The sequence below is a fragment of the Myotis myotis genome, unplaced genomic scaffold (assembly GCF_014108235.1).
Source record: "Myotis myotis isolate mMyoMyo1 unplaced genomic scaffold, mMyoMyo1.p scaffold_m19_p_2, whole genome shotgun sequence".
NCBI lineage: Eukaryota > Metazoa > Chordata > Mammalia > Chiroptera > Vespertilionidae > Myotis > Myotis myotis.
In genome coordinates this window covers 70,108,732-70,128,261 of record NW_023416324.1, presented here as the reverse complement: position 1 = coordinate 70,128,261, position 19,530 = coordinate 70,108,732, and the positions used below count along the sequence as shown (strand labels likewise).

Sequence of the window (19,530 nt, the reverse complement as noted above, 5' to 3'; positions counted from 1 at the left end):
ATGCATTTTCTACAAATTGAAGGCAAGATCTCCACTAGCAAAAAGGATTATGACTTGCTTTATTGCGGTGGTCTGGAACTGAACCTGCATTATCTCTGAGATATACCTGTAGTCACCAAAGCAGATCTCAAATCCATCCAATTTCTCCATTCCAGATGATTATCATCCTTAACATATTAAAACTTAAATTTCATCACTTTATTCAAGGTTTCCCATTTGCACGTAGAAAATTTAAATTGCTCTCACAGCCTACCAGGTACTGTATGAATGGAATCCTGCCTTTCTAACCTTTTCCTGTGCTCTGTTCTTGCCTTGCTCAGAATGCTGCACACCACCCTGGATATCTCTCCTTCCATTAGGCAACCAAACCTTTTCCTGTCACAAACACACTGCATCTCTGGCTGGCGGTCTCTCCCCTCACTACTCTGTCTAGTGAATGCCTACTTAGCCTTCAGGACTCAGGTTAATTATTACTTTCTGAGAAACCCTCCCCTGAAAACCCACCACCTTCCCAGCCAACCTACAGCTAAATTAGATTCTGGTTATGAGTTCTGACTCCTTTATAGCGCTTATCACAATTTGTAATTACGTATTTATTTGTGATAATTTAATTGGTATGTCTCTGTTCCGCTAGATAGGAACTGTGTCTATTCTATTCAAAATTATATCCCCAGGTCCTAACAGGTCTGGCGTATCTTACACTAAGTAAATAACTTGAAAAAAAATTAGTAAATTAAGGCCAAAGCCAACACTTCATAAAATACCACAGAAACGTATTTTTAAGTTCATCCTCACAGACTATTCCTATTCTAGGAAACTTTTGTGACAAAGAGATAAATCCAAGAGACAGCACAGGACAACATTTTGCTGAAAATATGCACTTTTCTACAGACACTCATACCTTCATTAGAAATCTAAAAAGTGTCTGATGCTGGTTTTCTGAAAGCGTGGAGCAGGGGGCTGTAACAGTCGAAGTGAGAATTTATAATGCTTCCCAGGTCTCCCCTTCTCATAATAATTTTCTTTTAAGGTAGCACCCATTACTGTTTTTAAAAGTGGTTCAATTAATAGGAGGTAAACAGTCAAATGAATACAGCTGTCCAAATACTAGTAGTTGTCATACCTTTTAGAAGCATCTTCCTGTTTCAAGGTACTTTTCTGTTTAGTACCTAAAATAAAAAAAACCAAAAGACAGTAGGTCAAGTTCTACCCGAATACATTAGGTTCCAGGGCAGATTCCTGCCCAAATAAAGTACCATCTTTTCCACATATCCCATTTCCGATCCTGTGGAATGGGAATCCAATTTGTATCTGTAAGTTAATGACTCCAGAATCGTTCCCGGTTAACACGTATCTCTTTCGGGGTTGAATTTTCTCCTGTAACACAGTTGCAGTGATGCACTCCTGAAAAATCTAAGATGTGGGTACTTTTAGGGGTAACCTCTCTCCGACCCCCAAGTAATTCACTCCCGGGGCCAGGAAGCGACTGGAAGGAGGACCAGTGCCGGGTTCCAGGGCAGCTGCCCACGTCTGCCCACGGGGCCCTGATCACCTGCCCAGCCTGGCGGCCCCAGCCCTAGGCCCCCGGGGCCTCCACTGCCCTCTCCCTCCGAGCCAGGGCACAGCCCCTTCTGGGACACCCTAGATTCTAGGGGGCCTGGAACGCCAGGGTAGGGAGCTGGGGGTCCGGCCACAAGGGAAGGAGCCGGGGGTCCGGCCGCAGGTCTTCCCCGGGAGGCGCGAGGCGGCGGCGGGCGCGCTCGGCCTTCTCCTGCCCTGCGGAGCCTCTCGGGGCGCCCCGCGCGCCTCAGTCCGGCACTCAAGGTGGGCAGAGGCCCTGGAGCCTACCTGCGGCCTTTCGAGAGGCGCGGTGGGCCCGGGCCTTGCGGCCGGCCGGTGACTGCCCGGCAGACTCGGCCATGGGGCGCGACGTCAGGCGCTCCGGTCCGCCTCGGGGTCTCCCTCCGAGGCCCCGCCTCCCTACGCAGCGTGGGGCGGGGCTGGGGCGGACCAGTGGGCGGGCCCGGCTCGTGGGCGGGGCCTGGGGCGGGGCCCAGAGCGGCTGCGCGGCCGGAGGAGGTGAGGAAGACGTAGGAGCGAGAGAGGCCCGGCCGGTAAGTGGGCGCAGGCAGAGGTCCTCGGCGGCCGGGGCCCGCGGCAGACCTTGGGGCGCGGGGATGCGGCACGACGGGCGGATGAGGCCCCGCGAACTGGTGGGGCCCGAGCGCCGGGGCGATTGACAATCGGGAGAAATGGCTTCCCTGGATGCCGCCCGCACGCGCATTGGGGTTTAGCCGCCCCGCTGCGGGGCTGGGGCCGGGCTTCCACGCCGGGAGGAACGATGGGATGGGCTGCGGGAACGGGGCGGGGTCCCCCGAGTCCACGGGCTGGATTCGTTGTTTGAGGGACTGCACTTAGTAAGGAAAGTGCCCGATCACTTGGCGTGGAGGGCATCCGAACTTTCCCCACCGCCGCGTGAGTGGTATTGACTTCAATTTTTGTCAAGTGGGGACATTAAAATATTAAAAACTCCCTATTGATTATAAGTGATTTCAAGCCCAACTTTTGGAAATAGTTTCAGAAATGAAATACTTTGCATTTTTAATGCACTTTGTATAATCCATACTTGCGATCCTTTTGGGAGTGCTCCAGATGATTTTTTCCCCCCAAGTTGTATCTTTTAGAACTATTCTAAGCAAAACCATGATTTTAAGAAAACCTGAAAGATGCAACAGGAGGTTTTTTTTAAAAAAAAGATTTTTATTTTCTTAGGCTAACATACAACTAGCTTTCAATAAAAGAATTTCAGCTTTAAAACTTTTTTCTTTATTGTACTTACTAATTCATCAGAATGAAATATAACATTAATACTTCAATGTACTATCTCTGGTAGTTAACAGTGTGCTTCAGAACTAGGAAAAACAGCGAGGAATGGCTGTGGAAGAACTTCAATCCATAATAAAGAGATGTGTAAGTAATTTCTTCTTTTTTTTCTTTTTGCAAAGATAAATACCTGCCAAAATACTATGGGAAGGGCACAGATTATTTTTAATTACATTTTCTGTCACTCAAATTGTTTATCTTCTTTAATCCTTGCTTTTTTTGACCTATGAAAAAGCATGAGGGCAGAAAGGCAGATTGGATTATTTGTCCATGTGACATACTCCTCTAAATAACCTTTAAAATATTTAATACTGGTCTTATAGATTTTTTGACACAAGATTTCAAGATCATTCATTAGAGTATTTATTAGGTTAATCATAATTTTCATATATATGTGTATGAAACTTAGGCAACTTACCTAGAATTTTCAGAGATAAAATAAATCAAGTAGTTATTGCATTTTTATTTGCCTAAACATGTTTTGTTTTGTTTATTTTGTTTTTGCCAGCAAATCCTAGAAGAGCAAGACTTCAAAGAAGAAGATTTTGGCCTTTTTCAGTTAGCAGGCCAAAGATGCATAGATGAAGGGCACATAGACCAGCTATTAGAAGTTATTCAAAATGAAAAGAATAAGGTAAGTATGATCTTTGTGTGTACTTTTCAGTCTTTTACTAGGAAGGGAATAGTCATATGATGCTATTATTATTGATCCATTCATTTATTCATCATACATTTAAAAATCAACTTAAGCCCAGCTGGTGGGGTTCACTGTTTGAGCATCAACCTATAAACCAGGAGGTCAAGGCTTGATTCTGGTCAGGGCACATGCCCGGGTTTTGGGCTCCATCCCCAGTGAGGGGCGTGCAGGAGGCAGCTGATCAATGATTCTCTCTTATCACTGTTGTTTCTATCTCTCTCTCCCTCTCCATTTCCCTCTGAAATAAAAAACAAAAACAAAACAAAAAAAACCTAAAAAATAAAAATCAACTTAAATTTCCATAGTAGGAAACTGGAAGAAAAAAAAAAAAGAATTAGGACTATTAGTATATTTTAAGATACAGTCTGGTGGAAGAGATAAACATGTAAACAACTAGAGAATAACTGAAATAAGTGCTACAGTTAAAGTATAATTAAAGTACTTTAGAAGAGCAGGGATTAATCCTGGTTAAGCACCAAAAGTGGCATTTGGATCATTAATTTACTTTGAGAAATATAAATATCAGGAAGGCTAGAAATTCATTTTTGGTAGTTAGCACATTTTTTTCCTCCAGCCAGTTATATATAGAAAACCAAATATCAAGTAAGTTAGTATTTTGACATAAGGAGAGTTGGATAATCTTACTGACCAATATCATCCAGCTACAGTTGTCTGAGAAGTCCATTCCCCACAATGGAAAAGTATGTTTTTTAGATCAGAAACAACTTTTTTTCAGACACAGTTTTGGCAACACTGGTGAATTTTGTGTCTTTGGACTTCTCTTACACAAGGGAAGACTATCTTTCCAGGAACACACTTTGTTTTTCATTTATAGTCCTGTTTATTTATACAGAAGTTTTCTTTGTTGCTATTGCAATCTAGTCATGCTGACCTGTGATTATATCCAGGGCACCTTGATTGTGTTTAGGAGAAAAAAATTAGGACATTTTATTTAAAGCATTTATTTGTTTGTTTTTTAAATATATTTTTATTGATTTCAGAGAGGAAGGGAGAGAGAGATAGAAACATCAATAATGAGAATCACTGATTGGCTGCCTCCTGCATGCCCCCCATTGGGGATCCAATCCAGGACCCTTAAGTCCACAGGCCGAGGCTCTATCCACTGAGCCAAACCAGTTAGGGCTAAAACATCTGTTTTTGATGTGTTTACAGTTCCTTTGTAGCCCAAAATAAAGTAAATGTAATGTTTTCTTTAACTCCTTGAGGATAATCTTTGAAAGTACCTTACTTTTAGCTAATAATAATAAAATTAATAATAGCTAATATTTATTGAGTATTTACTATGTGCCAGATAAGGAAACAGTTGCTGAAGGGTAAGTGACTTGCCCCAAATCCAGGATTTAGACCTATGCAGCCTGGTTTCAGAACTCCTCACCACTCTGCTCTGCCTCCAGTTATCACCATATCGCACTTGCAAGGAAGTTTTAGAGTACACCAGAGGGAATTCATTGATTGTGGGGGTGAGAGAGAGTGAGGCATCAAAGATGACTGGGTTTCTTGCCAGGTGACAGAGTTAAGATTGATTAAGATTTACTATTAATCTGCTTTATGTGAAATGTTTTTCTGAGAAAGCCATATAGTTTGTCCTAAGACACTGTAGTGCCAGGGTTTCTCAATATTGGCACTATTGATGTTTTATAGCAATCCTTACCCCCATTAAATGACAATAAAAAATGTCTCCAAACTGCCACATATTCACTGGTAGGTAGGGAACAAAATTGCCGCCATTGAAAACCACGAGTATAGTGGGAAAAACATGGGGTTTGCAGCTGGCCAGACTTGTATGTAAATCCTGGGTCTACCTCATGTTAGTTGTTGGACATGGGCATGTCAGTAATCTCTAAACTTGAGCATTCTCTTTTGTCAATTAGGGATAATAAGCTTACCCTATAAGTTTATTAATATTAAACTAAACAAGTTTTAGCTCGTGGATTGTCATTATTTTCCCTTCCTCTTAACTATTCACTATTTACATAATGACTGGATACTTGCAGCTAATATTTTATTTGTAAAATATTTTATCAAAATTCTTTTTTTTAGCTCAGTTACACAAATCTTATTCAAATCTTAAATTTATCTTACAGTTAATTATGCTCAGAGACTCACTTATAGGGAAGAAAGGGAAAGAAGTACTTAGTTGGCAAAGTAGTCTCATAACAACTAGTTAAGTTTTAAAAAGTGAGATAGGCACTCATTTGTGGAATATAATGAATGTTATAAACTGATGAACAAAAATAGATACAGAGACAAAAAAGCATTGAACAGACTGTCAAACTTCAGTGGGAAGGCAGGGGAGGGGTGGAGGATGGGGGTAAGAGATCAACCAAAGGACTTGTATGCATGCATATAAGCATAACCAATAGACACACACTAGGGTGGTGAGGACCTGTGCCAGGGGGTGGCGTTGGCCCCAGGGGGAGGTTAATGGGGGGAAAAGGAGACATTTGTAATACTATATGTAATACTTTAAACAATAAAATGAAACTTTTTTTAAAAAGTGAGAGAGGCTTATTTAATAAGTAATGGTGGAGTAAATATTTAGTAATTTTGAAAAAATTAACTGCATAACAAATGCCTGGTTAGTAAGGACCTAAATATTAAAATCCAAGCTATACACACAAAAAACCCCAGAATAAAACAGAACAGAATATGAAATCTTTCATGGGAGGATACTTTGTTACACTTAAAAAGTAGCAGACATCTTTCAACCTGTATTTATGGAATACCTATTTTGTAATAGGCCCTACTCTAGATACTGGGAATAGAAATAGCAGAACAAAAATCAGTGCTCCGGTGGATTTATGCCAAGGAAGATAAGATATGTACATGATAAATAAATTATATAGTATGTTAGAAAGTGATAAACACCATAGAGAAAAATAAAGCATGCTTAGGGCTTGGACTGTTACATAGAGATTTAAAGGAAGCAGGGGTATAAGCTATGGGACTATCTAGGAGAAGAGTGTGCCAGGTAGAAGAACTAACTAGTAAGAAAAGAATATTCAGAGAGATCAACTGAGCTGTTTTTCCATTTAGGTAAGAAGCATGATTACTTTACTATTAGTTTTTAAAATATTTAAGTCTTCATTTTATACCATAGTTCCAACGTAATTCTCATTAAATAAAAAGAAAGATGAAATAATTTGTTTTTTAAAAACCTAAATGAATGTTTATAGATCTAAAGAGGGAATTTCATTCTAGAACTAAAAGAAGAAAAGGGACCAACAACAACAAAAATCAATATATTTTGCTATTTAAAAATAAGGACCAAAACACCAAATGATTATTTGTCATAAATACATCAAAATGAATATTAACATCTAGGAAAAGCATGCAGATTGATAAAAGTTGTTTTTTTTAATTGATTTTAGAGCGGGAGGAAAGGAGAGAGAGAGAAAAAAAACATTGATGTGAGAGAGATACATTGATTGGCTGCTTACTGTGCCCCCACCGAGGATTGAACATGCAACCAAGGTATGCGCCCAGACTGGGAACCGAACCCATGAGCTTCCCGTGCACTGGATGATGCTCCCACCAACCGAGCCACACTGGCCAGGGTGATAAGTTTTTTTTAACTAAAATGTCCATTTAATAAATGAGCGAAGAAGGAAACATAATATTTCCTCTCAAGAACTGTGTGTCCATGTACACTAACATCTTCTGTAGCTTGTTCTCTAGGACATGTCAGATCTTATACATTTACACATTGACTTTGCAGAGCCTTTAATGTATTTCCCACCTATTTAGGCCTGACAGACTTCTCTGTTTCTCTAACAAGTCTTACCTTAGCCATTGCCTCTTCTGGGAAACCTCTCTTGCCTTCCCCAGATGGAAGTGACTATTCTCCTGCTATACCTTGTACGCTATGATATTACCTTACAAGGTTGGGGTGACAGAGGAGGTATTGTACCTATTTGTCCTCTTTTTAGATATTTCTTTTTTATTACAAATGAACTAGAATGTGAACTGAGGAGAGATCTTAACTGATGTGTTCCTTGCTTTATTGCTAGCACGTAGAATATTCTAGGGACATGACATAGTACATGCTTGATAAATATTGATGAGTTGAAGTAGAATGCCGGCCAGAGAAGTGGAATATATTGTTGATAGTTTTGGAACTCAGTGATTTTGATAATGAATGTGAACCACTAATTATAAAGATAAACTTGTACTTGTGTGGTAAGCATTCTGAAATATCTTTAAAAATAGAAGCACTGTGTATGTAGGAGAGAAAATTAATGAAATGGCACCCTCTCCTTTTACATAAGTTACATGATTATAATATATTTAGAGATTGTCCAGGGAACTTTAAAAGGTTTGTGATCATTGGCTAGATTTCTTTGTGGTAAGGGAGTAAAATTCTCCATGAAAATTAAGTACTTGCTCATATTAAGCTAATGAATTCAATTGTTGGAAATAGAGGACTTATTTAAATCTTGGGAAAAACCAACTTACCTGATTAAAAGTTAGTCTGCCTTTTCTCAGTGAAAGTTTTAAAATATTGATTATCTGTTAGTAGCCAACCCTAGGAATTCAGTGGTGAAATGTAGGATCTGCTTGCTTCATCTTTTCTACTTAGAGGAAATTCTAAACTCCAAGTTATGAAAGTTTTTTTTTTTTTTTTAAATACATTTTTATTGATTTCAGAGAGGAAGGGAGAGGGAGGGAGAGAGACAGAAACATCAATGAGAGAGAGAGAGAGAATCATCAATCAGGTGCCTCCTGCATGTCCCCCACTGAGGATTGAGCCTGCAACCTGGGCATGAGCCCTTGACTGGAATCGAACCTTGGACCTTCAGTCTGCAGGCTAACACTTTATTCACTGAGCCAAAGAAAGTTCACTCTGAGCATCCTGTAGATGGCAGTATTTGTTTTACTTTGAAAATGTTATTACAGGTCATCATCAAGAATATGGGCTGGAATCTTATTGGTCCTGTTGTTCGATGCCTTTTATGGAATAATAAGGAAGATGATAAAAGAAAATATTTTTTGATGCTTGATTTGTTGGTAAAGGTAAGTTAACAAAACTAGATTTTCTGTCACAATATGCATCAGTATTTTATAATTTTATTTACTGTTTAATACCTGTTTTGTTTTTGGTGAGAAAGCTTTTAGTTGATGAAAATGCAGGAGGGAACTCTGAAGAAAGGTGCAACCTTATTGATTGGATGGACAGGTCCATTTCAGTTTCCCCAAATTTTCTGGATATAAGAATTGTCTAACCTCATCTCAGACCCACTAATGTAGAATCTCCAAGAAGAGACCTAAGAAGCTCTATTTTTAATAAGTAATTTATTGTATAGATGTGGAACTCAAAGGTACTTCACGGCCACACTGATCTTTTGGCAACATTGGAACTAGATTCACATTTCAGTGCTCTCTGCTCTGTGATATGTTCCCTAAAAGTACATGAAAAACCCAGTCACAGTGAAAATAATAGGAATAGGGAGTAGATTAGTTGTGACTGACAACTTTAGAAAGCAGCTCTTGACAAAAGGTTTGGAATTATAAGTAAAAACTGATGATCAAGAAAGATAAATTCTGAGAAAAATGACATTATAAGACTCAACTTAGACATCAGTGCAAATAAATAAAAATATATACCTGGAAAGAGGGAACTCCATCTACATATTAAGTTATTAACTAAAAAGGCTCTTTAAAACACAAAGCAAGTGAGGTCATAAGACACAGCCATGCTCAGAAAGGACAAAAGAGACTGCGTTTATTTAAATAACATGACAATGTGAGATAAAAAAGATCCACCCGCTGGGAGCTCTGGAGGCACCTTCAGAGTAGACAGGCAAAGCTCAAAGGAAACAGCTCTGGTGATCAGACTCCCTTCACATTCCTTTACCTTTTCCTTTGGCCAGGAATTTAAGTCTCAAAAATGTAGTTGTCTATTTATAGACCCTTTAACTTTTGACTTCTTGTTTTACATTGATTTGACAATCACAGATTCGGTTTTCTGTTAAATTTTTTTAACAAATGTATGAGGTGTTTTACTATTAAGCAAAAAGTAATTATATTTTCTCAGTATATGCCTTCTTTTAAAAATAGTAATCATGTGGCTTTAAATACAACTTGTATTAAACAGGTTCAATTGTGAATATTTTTGTAGTTATGTAATCCAAAGGAATTATTGTTGGGTTTGCTTGAACTGATTGAAGAGCCCTCTGGAAAACAGATATCCCAAATTATTCTTCTTTTACTTCAGCCATTACAAACAGGTAATGAGTATTTTGATATCTAAGTGCTTTTTATTTTCTGTGTAAGCACCTTGATGTTACTCCAAAATGTTAACAGTATACCAAAGTAAAGTTTATGGCTAATTATTGAATACTCTGCTTAAACTAGTCATAGCAATGCCAAGTGGAATCCAACTGCTCATAGAAAGATAACAATACCTGACTCAGAATGGGTACCCAGTAAATATTTTGTTGACAGGCATGCTGGTTTTCATGTACTATGTTGTAACTTAAAGCTTTTTGTCTAACCTTCCTATCTGCAAATTACATTCTACAATTTTTTCTGTAAGCACATTTAGAAGATTGCCTCTGTGGCATCTGCAGTGCTCAGCCTAACAGTGTTGTGATAGTATGTTGGTTAAGAACAATATCAGGCAGGGCATTACTCACTCTCGGTATTGGGAGGTTAGGGTTGAGAACAGCAAGAGTACTACTATGAAGAATGAAACAACAGGTGTGGAAAGAAAAGGCTTCATGGCTAAGTTCCATAACAATATTGGTAAGTAAGGGATCTTGGCAAAGGCAGGCAGAATTTATGCCTGGAAACAGGCTGCTTTTTAATTTTATGACCTGCATGTAATTTCAGAGTCTGATAGAGGGGCCCAGAATTAGAAATTAGAGTAAATTTGTTTTAAATGTGAATGCCTAGCAGCTTTATACCATTTGAAACATTCAGTATTCTAGAAATATTCAGTTTCCTATTTTTACAGTGTCTTATAGTTTACAAGACACTTTCACTTATTTTATACTTACAATGCCAAAATATATGGGAAAAAGTGTTTCCATCTTAAGTATGTAACCTGTTGTAAACATACCTAAATAAAATTTCATGGCATCTATTGTAAAGTGCCATAATTGTAAAATGCTCCATTATTTTATGCACCACTAAGAAAGGGAATAAAAACACTGCCAATTAAGCTATCATGTCATCCTGATTCCAGATTTGTAAAATATGAAAAAAAGTTTTATAATTCTACATTAACTGTATTTGTCCCGTGTTCAGGGTGCTTGATGAGGTTGCCTCAAGTAACAACTTGGTCTCTGTTTTAGTGATACAGAAACTTCATAGCAACAAGTCATATTCAGTTGGATTAGCATTGTCTACCATTTGGAGTCAGCTATCTCTTCTTCCTGTTCCGTACTCAAAAGAACAAATACAAACAGATGACTATGGCCTTTGTCGGTGTTGCAAGGCCTTAATTGAGTTCACAAAGCCTTTTGTGAAAGAAGCCACTGATGACAAAGAAAACTCACTAGAAAATCAAAGGTTAAAGGATGAATTACTGAAATTGTAAGTATATTTCTAAGAACATTTCACAATGGACTTTAGTTCAGTTATCTTACATTTCTTTGTTTTATTTGCAATGAAAATATAAATCTAGTTTCAAAATTTGAATTTTCAAAGAATATAGGGTTCAGTTGCTATAACATGGGCATTTAATGAGGCATTGTTATTTTTTAAAATTAAAAACCAAAATCCATTTATTTTGTTTGCTTTATATTTTATAAACTGCTTTTACTCATCAGAGTAACAGGGGTGGCGGAGGGTCCCTCAGCCCGGCCTGCACTCTCTCCAATCTGGGACCCCTTGGGGGATGCCCAACTGCCTCTCGCAATCTGGGACCACTGGCTCCTAACTGCTCGCCTGCCTGCCTGATCGCCTCTAACCCCTCTGCCTGCCTGCATGATTGCCCCTAACCACCTCTGTCTACCTGCCTGATCGGCCCTACTGCTCCTCTCCTGGTCTGATTGCCCCTAACTGCCTCTGCCTCGCCCTGTACCTGGGACCCGGGATTCCCTCCCCCTGGCCAGCTGCAGGCACCCAGGACCCAGGCCAGCTTCACCCCGGCCACAGCCTCAGGGGACTGTGGGCGGGCGGCTTTGCCCAGGCCACAGGCACTGGCACCTGGGGCCACGGGGCAGGTGGCTTTTCCCTCTCCTGGGCCGCAGGTGCATGTGCTGGCGCCAGGGACTGCGAGGCAGGTGGCTTGTCCCTCTCCCAGGCCACAGGCACAGCTGCTGGCGCCCGGGACCATGAGGCAGGCAGCTTGTACCTCTCCCGGGCTGCAGGTGCAGGTGCAGCCACTGGCACCTGGGACCACGGGGTGTGTGGCTTGTCCCTCTCCTGGGCTGCAGCCTGGCTGATCCCTATTCCTCTCTCCCCAGTGTTGAGTGTCTGAGCCATTAAGGCGTGAGGGCGTGATGACCATTTGCATATTAGCTCTTTATTATATGGGATGATGCACGGTTCAATATGGCTTTCAAGTACTTGACATATGGCTAGTCCAAATTATGATGTGCTGTAAGTGTAAAATACGCTTGGATTTCAAATACATGTTATAAAAAAATACTAAAATACCTCAATAATTTTTATACTGATAGCATGTTGAAATGATAATATTTCAGATATATTTGGTTAATGAGATAAATTATTAAAATTAATTTCTCTTGTTTCTTACTATTTTTTTAATTGACTGCTGAAATATTTTAAATTATATATGAGGCTTGCATTCTATTTCTGTTGGACAGTGCTGAACTAGATTATTGAATTACATGGACCAATAATTTTATTTTTAAAATTTAAGAGACTAAAACTACTGTTAGCTTTCTACTCTGTCAGGTTAGGACATTAAAATGTATTTACTATTTATGAAACCCATTATTTCATGAGAGAAAAGGTATCTTAACTAAAAAAATAGGAAAGGCTATATCACAGAATAGTTTGGTTTTTTAAATAAATACAGCTTTATGAAACATTACTACATTGTCCTCATTTTCCCTTGAGCTAACAAAAACTACATCATGGACTAGCATTGGTCCTCAGACAAACATTCAGTATCCATTGGTATGGTCCAGACACAAAACTGAATCCTACCACATTGAGTCTGGTGTTCTCATGCTCTTCCCATTACTAGAAAGAAGGATCTTTCCTCACCAGTTTGACAAGTCATTGAGTTGTTGGTGCTTATGTTATTTTTTCATGTTAAATTAACTTAGATATGTTTATCAAACTAGGTATTTTATACTTAGGAAGTGTTATATTCATAGTTACCCATTTCTTATACCTTAGTTGTTTCAAAAGCTTGAAATGCCCTTTGCTGACAGCACAATTCCTTGAGCAGTCTGAAGAAGCTGAAAATGATCCTTTAAGGTCTTTTGCATCTGAAATAATAGTAAGTACAGCTAAATTAATCTGTTATAAAATATTCTGTAATCTAGAATGTCATCCTGCTGTATACTCATGTACCTTACCTGAGCATGTAAGTTAATATATTTATTAGTAATATGTATTTTTTTGTGGAACACAGGTAAACAAAAAGAAAATAAATAACATTAATGTCATTACCCAAATATAAATAACTAGAGGCCCGGTGCACGAAATTCATGCGGGGTGGGGGTGGGGGGGTGGGATGAGAGGTCCCTCAGCTCGGCCTGCACCCTCTCCAACCTGGGACTCCTCAGGGGATATAAACCGGCAGTCAGACATCCCTCTCACAATCCGGGACCGCTGCTCCTAACCGCTCAACTGCTAGCCTGCCTGATTGCCCCTAACCCCTCTGCCTGCCTGCCTGATACCACTCACTGTTCCCCTGCCAGCCTGATTGCCCCTAGCTGCTCTCCCCTGCCGGCCTGATCATCCCTAACTGCTCTCCCCAGCTGGCCTGATCGCCCCTGACTGCTCTCCCCTGCTGGCCTGATTGCCCCTAACCACCCCTGCCTTAGCCCCTGCCATCTTGGCTTTGTCTGGAAGGATTCTGGAAGACATCCGGTCTAATTAGCATATTACCCTTTTATTAATATAGATATAGATTAATACCTTCCAGACTTTTTTTTGGTTTTTATAGTATAAACAAATGAACACTTAAATAATATATAATTTTTTCAAAAATTCTATCATATGTATGTACTCTTTTGTAATTACTTTGTTTCTTTTAGCATATTATGATTATTTTCCCATTGGTTTAATAGTATTCCATGGTATGAATTTAGCATAACGTATTTAACCTGGGCCATGTAGTACAACACGTAGATTTTTGAAATTTTTTTCGTTATTATAAAATAATCCAGCCCAGCAGGCATGGCTGAGTGGTTGGGCGTCAACCTATGAACCCAGAGGTCACAGTTTGATTCCCAGTCAGGTCACATGCCCAGGTTATGGGCTCAATCCCCATAGGGGGCATGCAGGAGGCAGCTGATCGATGATTCTCTCTCATCATTGATGTTTCTGTCTCTCTTTCTCTCCCTTTCCTCTGTGAAATCAATAAAAATATATTGAAATAAAATAGTCCAACTTTCTTTTTGTAACTAAGCCTGTGATAAGAATCTTTGCATATTTTTTGGGGGGTGTGGCTTTTTTACATATCTCGTTAATTATTAAAATGAATTCCTAGAAGTGGAACTTCTATGCCAAAGAATATCCTCACTTTTAAGGCTCATGATAAATATTTTCAAAATAACTAGAGAAATAAGTAAGTTTTATTTTAATATATTTTTATTGATTTCAGAGAGGAAGGGAGGAGAGAGAGATAGAAACATCAATGATGAGAGAGAATCATTGATTGGCTGCCTCCTGCACGCCCCATACTGGGGATTGAGCCCGCAACCCTGGTATATGCCCTGACCGGGAATCGAACTGGTGACCTCTTGGTTCCTGGGTCGACACTCAACCGCTGAGCCACACCCAGCGGGACAGTAAATTTTATTTTAAAAGCAACTTGTCTTTATGCATAAACAGTATTTAAAAATGTTCTGGGATTCTGTATTAGGGAACTAATCTGAATTATAGAAAAATATGTACTTGAGATAGAGTCATGAATTTCAAGTTAGAGCTTTCATTGTGGCTGTTAATTTTCTTTACCATGTTCATCTGCACAAATACAGGTGCAGTGTAGGAGGAAAGTTGGATTTAATTAGTTCGGGGTATTGAGAACTATTGAGCTGTACAAATCAAGGAGAGGCAAGAACATTGAGCATGTGTGCAAAGGATTTAAGCAAAGTAGGGGAGCTAGGACAAACTAAAAGTGAGAGACAGTGAAAAGATGATAGGATCACTAAATTGTAAGTTCACAAGATGTTGGACTTAGGTTAATAAAAGGACTGAGCTTGAAAATATCAGTGGTTAAACAACAGGATGCTTGAAATTAATATTTTGGAAAGGTTATTTACTAATAATAACGTCCGGATATGACCATGGGAGTGAGTATTGTAAGGCTAGGATGGAAACCAAGATCACTGGACTAGAAAAAGTAAAGTACCTGAGGTTCAGGGTGTTAGAAGCTCTTTGGTTGTACACGTAAGCCATGTCAGAAAGCCAGTTAATGGAGTGACGTTTGGGTCTGCTGGTGACTGCAACAAAGAAGAGTAGAGGTGATATATTCATATACAGTGAGTTTCAGAGCTGAGGGAATTTTAGAGAGGAGAGAGAATGGTCTAGAACAGGGGTGGGCAACCTTTTTGTGAGTGCGTGCCAAAACCAGCAAAATCTCTGACTCAAAATTCTTCTGCGTGCCAACCCTAATTTTTCGAGAACATGTTACGCCTACTTGATATCTCTTAAGGTGTACATATGTGAAGAACTTTGAAGAAATAATAAAATTCATTCGCGCGACAAAAACACAGTATATGATGATGAAAAATACATTTATTTTTTAATGTATACATGTACACTGATAGTCCGACAGAAAACTTTATGACTCTGTTTGATATTATCAGTGGGACTTTTGCTGCTGCATCACTGATGACAGAGATTTTACATCAGGTTTATATTTCGTGACCTTCAGAGATATGCACGAGCTACTACTTTCATCTGTCAGGCTACTCCTATTACGAGACTTAACAAAATTCATCACTGAAAACAAAGATTCACAAGCGTTTCTGGATGAAACCAAAACACTGGTCGGATCTAGGAAGGCAGGGAGAGTTAAGGCAGAGGCATAGAAATTGCTCTTCCCCTCTCTCATCAATCCATGTCTATGGTCTTTAAGGTAACTTGTTATGTAAAATTATTTATCTAAGATGCACCTACACTGAATTTATCTGAAAATGAAAAAGTCGCTATTAAGAAAAAAATTGTAAATGGAAGATTATAAGCGAGGGTTTTGCGTGCCAGCAAAAGTTATTGGTGTGCCATGTTTGGCACGCGTGCCAGGGGTTGCCCACCCCTGGTTTAGAAGCAGCAATAGAACAGATATTTTGATTTTAGGCTCAGTGGTACAACGAATGTGGATGAAAAAAATAACCCTTTGAGAGCATTGCAGAGAAAACAGGTGTTTTCAGAGAACTAGATTTCATTTAGAGCAAAGGAGGTGAGAGATCATTTATAGAAGAATGAATTTTGCTAATGATAGTGAGTTCCACAGGCCATAATTAAAGGATATCTGAAATTTTAGGAATTTGAGAGGGCTTAAGAGAAAAAGTCAGAAGAAGAGATGCCAAAATTTTAGGGTAACTAGATTCTGAGGATGAGCAATGATTTGATGACTGATATGATTTGGTGACTGATATAAATAGGGATGCATCCTTTAGTGGGGTGAATGCTGGTGTCAGGATAGTAGTGAGGAGATTGAGTAGTGAGGAGGGGGGGGGGAGGGATTTTCCCAGGAGCACATAAGAGTATGGAGCCTCTTCATTGTTGCCCATGCTAGAGTACAGTGTAATCTCCTGGATGCAGTATAAAAACCATCATATATGTATGTACCCAATTTTAAGAGATGGCTGTGGAAGTTGGAAACAGTTAAAGGTTATTAAGCCTGGGAATGATGTAATTAAATTGTGTTTTGTATTCATCACTTTAGTGGAGGATGGACTTAACTGAGATAAGATTGGAAGTTAGGTGTCTATTTGGAGTTGTGTAAGAATGATGAGAGCCTGAGTATGGAAATGGTGGAGATGAACAAGAGCAGGCAGATTTGAGAACCTAAGAGTAGGTAAAATAAATGAAATTTGGTCAGTGATTCAATTTAGAAGAATAGTAAAAAGGTTGAGTCATGGTAAGATTTTTGCTTGGGAAACGGGGCAGGTGAAGCTGTCAATAATTGAAATAGAAAATACAGAGCAAGGATCCAAGAGAATTTTGTGCTTTAAAAACATTTTTTTTAATTAAAGAAATTATAAAAAAATTCAGAAATTAGAGAGAACAGTATAAAGTACCCTCACATACCCATCATCCAGCTTTTAACAATTATTCTCAAACATCTTGCCAATCTTGTTTTATCTCCTCTCTTTATTTTGTTGTAGTATTTTATAGCAAGTCCTAGATATATAATTTATCCATGAGTCTTTAAGTATGTGTCTCTAATTGGTAAGAACTTTTTAAAAAACATAACCAGTGTTGTTATGACACCTAACAAGATTAATAATAATTTCTTAATCTATATCTGATTCCCAGAGAGAGCAGATTTTTAAGGAGTAAATTTTTATTAAGAGTAGATGAGATTTTAAAAAAAGAACATATTACATTAAATAAATACATTATTAAAATTTTTTTTTAAAGAATAGATGAGATCACCTAAAGGGGTAAATCATTGTGAAAAAAGAGAAAAGGGTTCAGGACTGAACCCTGCAGAGTACCAGCTAAGATGAGACCACGAAAGGGACCAAGGAAGGAGAGTGGAAAAGGTGATAGAAATATTACAGAAACTGGGGTAGCAGGATTTCGGGAAGAAAGTACTTGATACTGTTAAGTGCACAGAAGGAGCCTGTGAAGTAAGAGTTGAAGAGCATCCATTGGATATCTATACTAATAAAAGGGTAATATGCTAATTAAACTGAGTCGACCGGCCATTTTCCAGATGTCCGACTTCCTTCTGGACAAAGCCATGGTGGTAAGGGCCAAGGCAAAGGCAGTTAGGGGCGATCAGGCCAGTAGGGCAGAGCAGTTGGGGGTGAGATCAGGTTGGCAGGGGAGAGCAGTTGGGGGTGATCAGGCAGGCAGAGGCAGTTAGGGACAATCAGGCCAGCAGGAGAGGGCAGTTAGGGGCAATCAGGCAGGCAGAGAGGGTAGGGGCAATCAGGCAGGCAGGCAGAGGGGTTAGGGGCAATCACGCCGGCAGGAAGAGGCAGTTAGGGGTGATCAGGCAGGCAGGCAGGTGACTGGTTAGGAGCCAGCGGTCCCAGATTGTGAGATGGATGTCTGACCGCCGGTTTAGGCCCGATCCCACAAGGGTCCCTAATTGGAGAGGGTGCAGGCTTGGCTGAGGGAACCGCCCCCTCCCCCCCGGGTGCATGAATTCCGTGCACTGGGCCACTAGTCTATATGTATAAAAGGCTAAGTTTCCATCCTTCCCTCCAACCAGGGAATGCACACTGACCACCAGGGGGCAGACTTTCAAATCAGGAGCTGCCATGACGCACACTGGCCATTTAAAAATAAATAGCACCATGGACCTGGCCCCAACAAACCAACACTCAGCTTCCCCCAAGTGGGACACACACCCCGCCACCACCCCGAGCGATACCCCACCAAATTGCAGCCTACGCGGCCAAGACCCCATAGTGCAAAATACAGCCCCCAGCCCAGACCGGAAATGGTTGCTGTGGGTGTCAGGATGGATTTAGGTGCCCAAATGGATTAGAAGTTAAGGTCACTAAATTTAGAAATCAAGAACCATGAGGCTGGCCTATTAGAAGAGTTATCTGCATGAACATTCAACTTTCCCAGAATCCTAGCAGGAATTGGATAGAGAAAGATTGTGAGCAGGTACCAAAATTTCCAATAAATGTTGAGAAATGACCAGGAAGTCAGCATGTGACAGAGATAAGGACAGATAAAGGGCAGTATGGTATCTGCCTCAGGAAAAATATGCTTTTCCTTGAGAGTACTGGAGAAACCAAAATAATACTAAGCGTTTACCCATACCACCCTTCTCCATTGCTACCTTCATAGCTGTGTGATGTAAGGTATGAGCAGCTCCCACCAAAGATCAGTCAGGTTCAATTAAATCAGTGAGATAGAGCAAGCATCCTGTGCAGAGGTTGAGGGGTGTGGGAGAGTTCCTCAGATCACAGTGGAAAGAAGGTGAAGTCAGGATAAGAGATGAAGTGAGGAGATACCTTCTGTTCTATGCTCAGCTAAGTGTGGCATGCCTGAGGTTGATGGTCTCAGCCATCCCTCCTTTGGTACAAATTTTTTTAAAATATATTTTTATTGATTTAAGAGATGAGAGGAGAGGGAGAGAGCGATAGAAACATCAATGATGAGAGAGAATCATTGATCGGCTGCCTCCTGCACACCCCCTACTGGGGATCGAGCCCGCAACCTGGGCAAGTGCCCTTGACCAGGAATTGAACCTGGGACACTTCAGTCTGCAGGCCAATGCTCTATTCACTGAGCAAAACAGCTAGGGCTCATGGCACAAGTTATTTTGATATAGAACTGCTTGAATGTCCCAAGGACTGTGGCATAGGAACATTTCTGAAATTTCAGAAGCTGACATGAAAAATTGTAGATGGCAGGTATGTCCTGGGATGAGAAAGACTGTCAGACAGTGTGTGGATAGGTAGTGAAGGCCCTGATTTGGACACAGGTGGACCCCCAATATCCAGAGCAGCACATAGAATCTGGTCACATATGATGATTTTCAAAGAGGCTAACCATACTCCAGGGAAAACCATGTGTAGCATCGGCTGAATGAAGAAATGGAGCTTCATGATTTGGAGGACATTTGAAATCTGAACATAGGAAAC

At 40.0% G+C, this 19,530-nt stretch overlaps 2 protein-coding genes across 20 annotated transcripts in view; one reads left to right on the top strand and one right to left on the bottom strand.

Annotated features, from left to right (window-relative positions):
• RPAP2 (RNA polymerase II associated protein 2) overlaps window positions 1-1,968 on the bottom strand; it is a 102,813-nt gene extending 100,845 nt beyond the window's left edge. For all 16 annotated transcript variants that reach the window (XR_004974009.1, XR_004974012.1, XR_004974008.1 and 13 more), the window contains exons 1-2: window positions 1,849-1,968; window positions 1,124-1,169 (exon numbers count right to left, since the gene is read on the bottom strand). Coding sequence is in view for 10 of the 16 variants with exons in the window: in XM_036349236.1 (XP_036205129.1) it covers window positions 1,124-1,169; window positions 1,849-1,921 (119 nt within the window). In the remaining 6 variants the exon portion in view is untranslated. The remainder of the gene's footprint in view (window positions 1-1,123; window positions 1,170-1,848) is intronic.
• A 57-nt stretch (window positions 1,969-2,025) lies between these two features.
• GLMN (glomulin, FKBP associated protein) overlaps window positions 2,026-19,530 on the top strand; it is a 45,217-nt gene continuing 27,712 nt past the window's right edge. For 3 of the 4 annotated variants that reach the window (XM_036349402.1, XM_036349400.1, XM_036349403.1), the window contains exons 1-7: window positions 2,026-2,114; window positions 2,894-2,970; window positions 3,392-3,517; window positions 8,498-8,614; window positions 9,720-9,828; window positions 10,897-11,137; window positions 12,917-13,019. In XM_036349402.1, coding sequence (XP_036205295.1) covers window positions 2,932-2,970; window positions 3,392-3,517; window positions 8,498-8,614; window positions 9,720-9,828; window positions 10,897-11,137; window positions 12,917-13,019 — 735 coding nt within the window. In that variant the 5' untranslated portion in view covers window positions 2,026-2,114; window positions 2,894-2,931. The other variant, XM_036349401.1, reaches the window with a different exon arrangement.